This window comes from Capsella rubella, unplaced genomic scaffold, assembly GCF_000375325.1.
Source record: "Capsella rubella cultivar Monte Gargano unplaced genomic scaffold, Caprub1_0 scaffold_114, whole genome shotgun sequence".
Lineage (NCBI taxonomy): Eukaryota > Viridiplantae > Streptophyta > Magnoliopsida > Brassicales > Brassicaceae > Capsella > Capsella rubella.
The window spans coordinates 23658-25174 of record NW_006238814.1 but is presented as its reverse complement, the minus strand read 5'-3'; the positions used below and the strand labels follow the sequence as shown (position 1 = coordinate 25174).

The 1517-nt window shown below is 43.1% G+C and overlaps 1 protein-coding gene across 1 annotated transcript; it reads right to left on the bottom strand.

Moving 5' to 3' along the window:
- Positions 1-216: 216 nt before the first annotated feature.
- LOC111831156 lies at positions 217-1434 on the bottom strand (the record flags this gene model as incomplete). Its single annotated transcript, XM_023784866.1, has 2 exons — positions 871-1434; positions 217-348 (listed from the first exon to the last, which is right to left on the bottom strand). Coding segments are annotated over exons 1-2 (696 nt in total), but the record flags the coding sequence as incomplete, so codon positions are not given.
- Positions 1435-1517: the final 83 nt, after the last annotated feature.

Below are 1517 nucleotides of genomic sequence, written 5' to 3'. Positions count from 1 at the left end.
GTTATTATTGATCCTCTTGATGACTTCAAATGGGCCATCAACTCGTGGTAGAAGCTTGCTCTTCCTCTCTTCTGGGAACCTATCCTTGCGTAAATGAATCCACACTAAGTCTCCTTCTTCAAAGATGAGCTCCTTTCTGCCCTTGTTCGCATGTTTCTCGTACTGCTTGGTTCTTTTCTCTATATTCTCCTTAGCTTTAGCATGTATCCTCCTGACCTGTTCAGCCTTTTCTTTGCCATCAAAGCTACACTTCACACTTAAAGGTAAAGGAATCAAGTCTATAGGTGATTGTGGGTTAAAACCATAAACAATTTCAAAAGGAGAGAAGAGAGTAGCAGAATGCTTAGCCTGATTATAAGCAAACTCAACATGTGGTAGACATTCTTCCCATGACTTGAGATTGCTTCTTACTAAAGTCCTGAGGAGTGTAGATAGCGTCCTGTTCACCAGTTTAGTTTGCCCATCTGTTTGCGGGTGACATGTGGTTGAGAATGATAACTTGGTTCCTAGCTTAGCCCATAACGTCCTCCAGAAGTGTCCTAGCAACTTTGTATCTCGGTCTGAAACGATTACTTGAGGCACTCCATGTAGACGTACTACTTCCCTGTTAACCACAACGAAAATCGAATCTCTACCATTTCTGGTTCGATGTAAGCCAAGAAATGGTGATTTGGACTTGGGTCTTCTCTTGGGCTGTTCTACATGGGCTGGGGCCTTGTGGTGATTCAAATGAGTGTGTGGATTCCCTTCATAGCTGATCAAAGTGTTAAAAGACTTCAAATCCTCACATCTCGCAATATCAGCTATCATCTTTGAGTCATATGGATGGTGAATGATTCCTTGATAACTTGGTGTTGCCTCATTAAATACATCCTTGTACTCCTCTATAATCTCTATCATCTCGCGTGGAAGCTCTTGTGCTGACTTAGTACTGGTGAGTGTCTCCTTATACACAAACGTGAATGTGGTCATCTCTGGATCAAATAGCTTGTTGAACTCACTATGATTGATGTACAGGCTGTGAGACACTTTCCCTGTATCCTTGCGGTTCATGTGAAGCTGGTCCTTGTAGATTTCGTTGGGTGTAAGTGGCAAAAGAGTGATCTTGCGTCCCTTGAACTCAAATGACTGCTTGTTAGTGTAGCCATCATGAAACACTCTTCTGTCGCACTGCCATGGTCTTCCCAACAGAATATGACTTGACTTCATTGGAATCACATCACATAGCAACTCATCCTCATACTTCCCAATCGTTAGGTTCACCATCACTTGCTGCGAAACTGTTAAAGCTCCCTTGTTGTTCAACCACTGTAGCTGATACGGTCTTGGATGTGAAGTGGTCTTGAGATTAAGCTTCTGAACCATCTCTTCACTGGCTGCATTAGTACAACTTCCTCCATCAACGATCAAGGTGCAGACCTTGTCTTGAACCATACATCTGGTGTGAAATAGGTTCTCACGCTGACCTCTATCATCTGGGTGTATCTGAACGCTTAAAGCTCTGCGTGCCACTAACA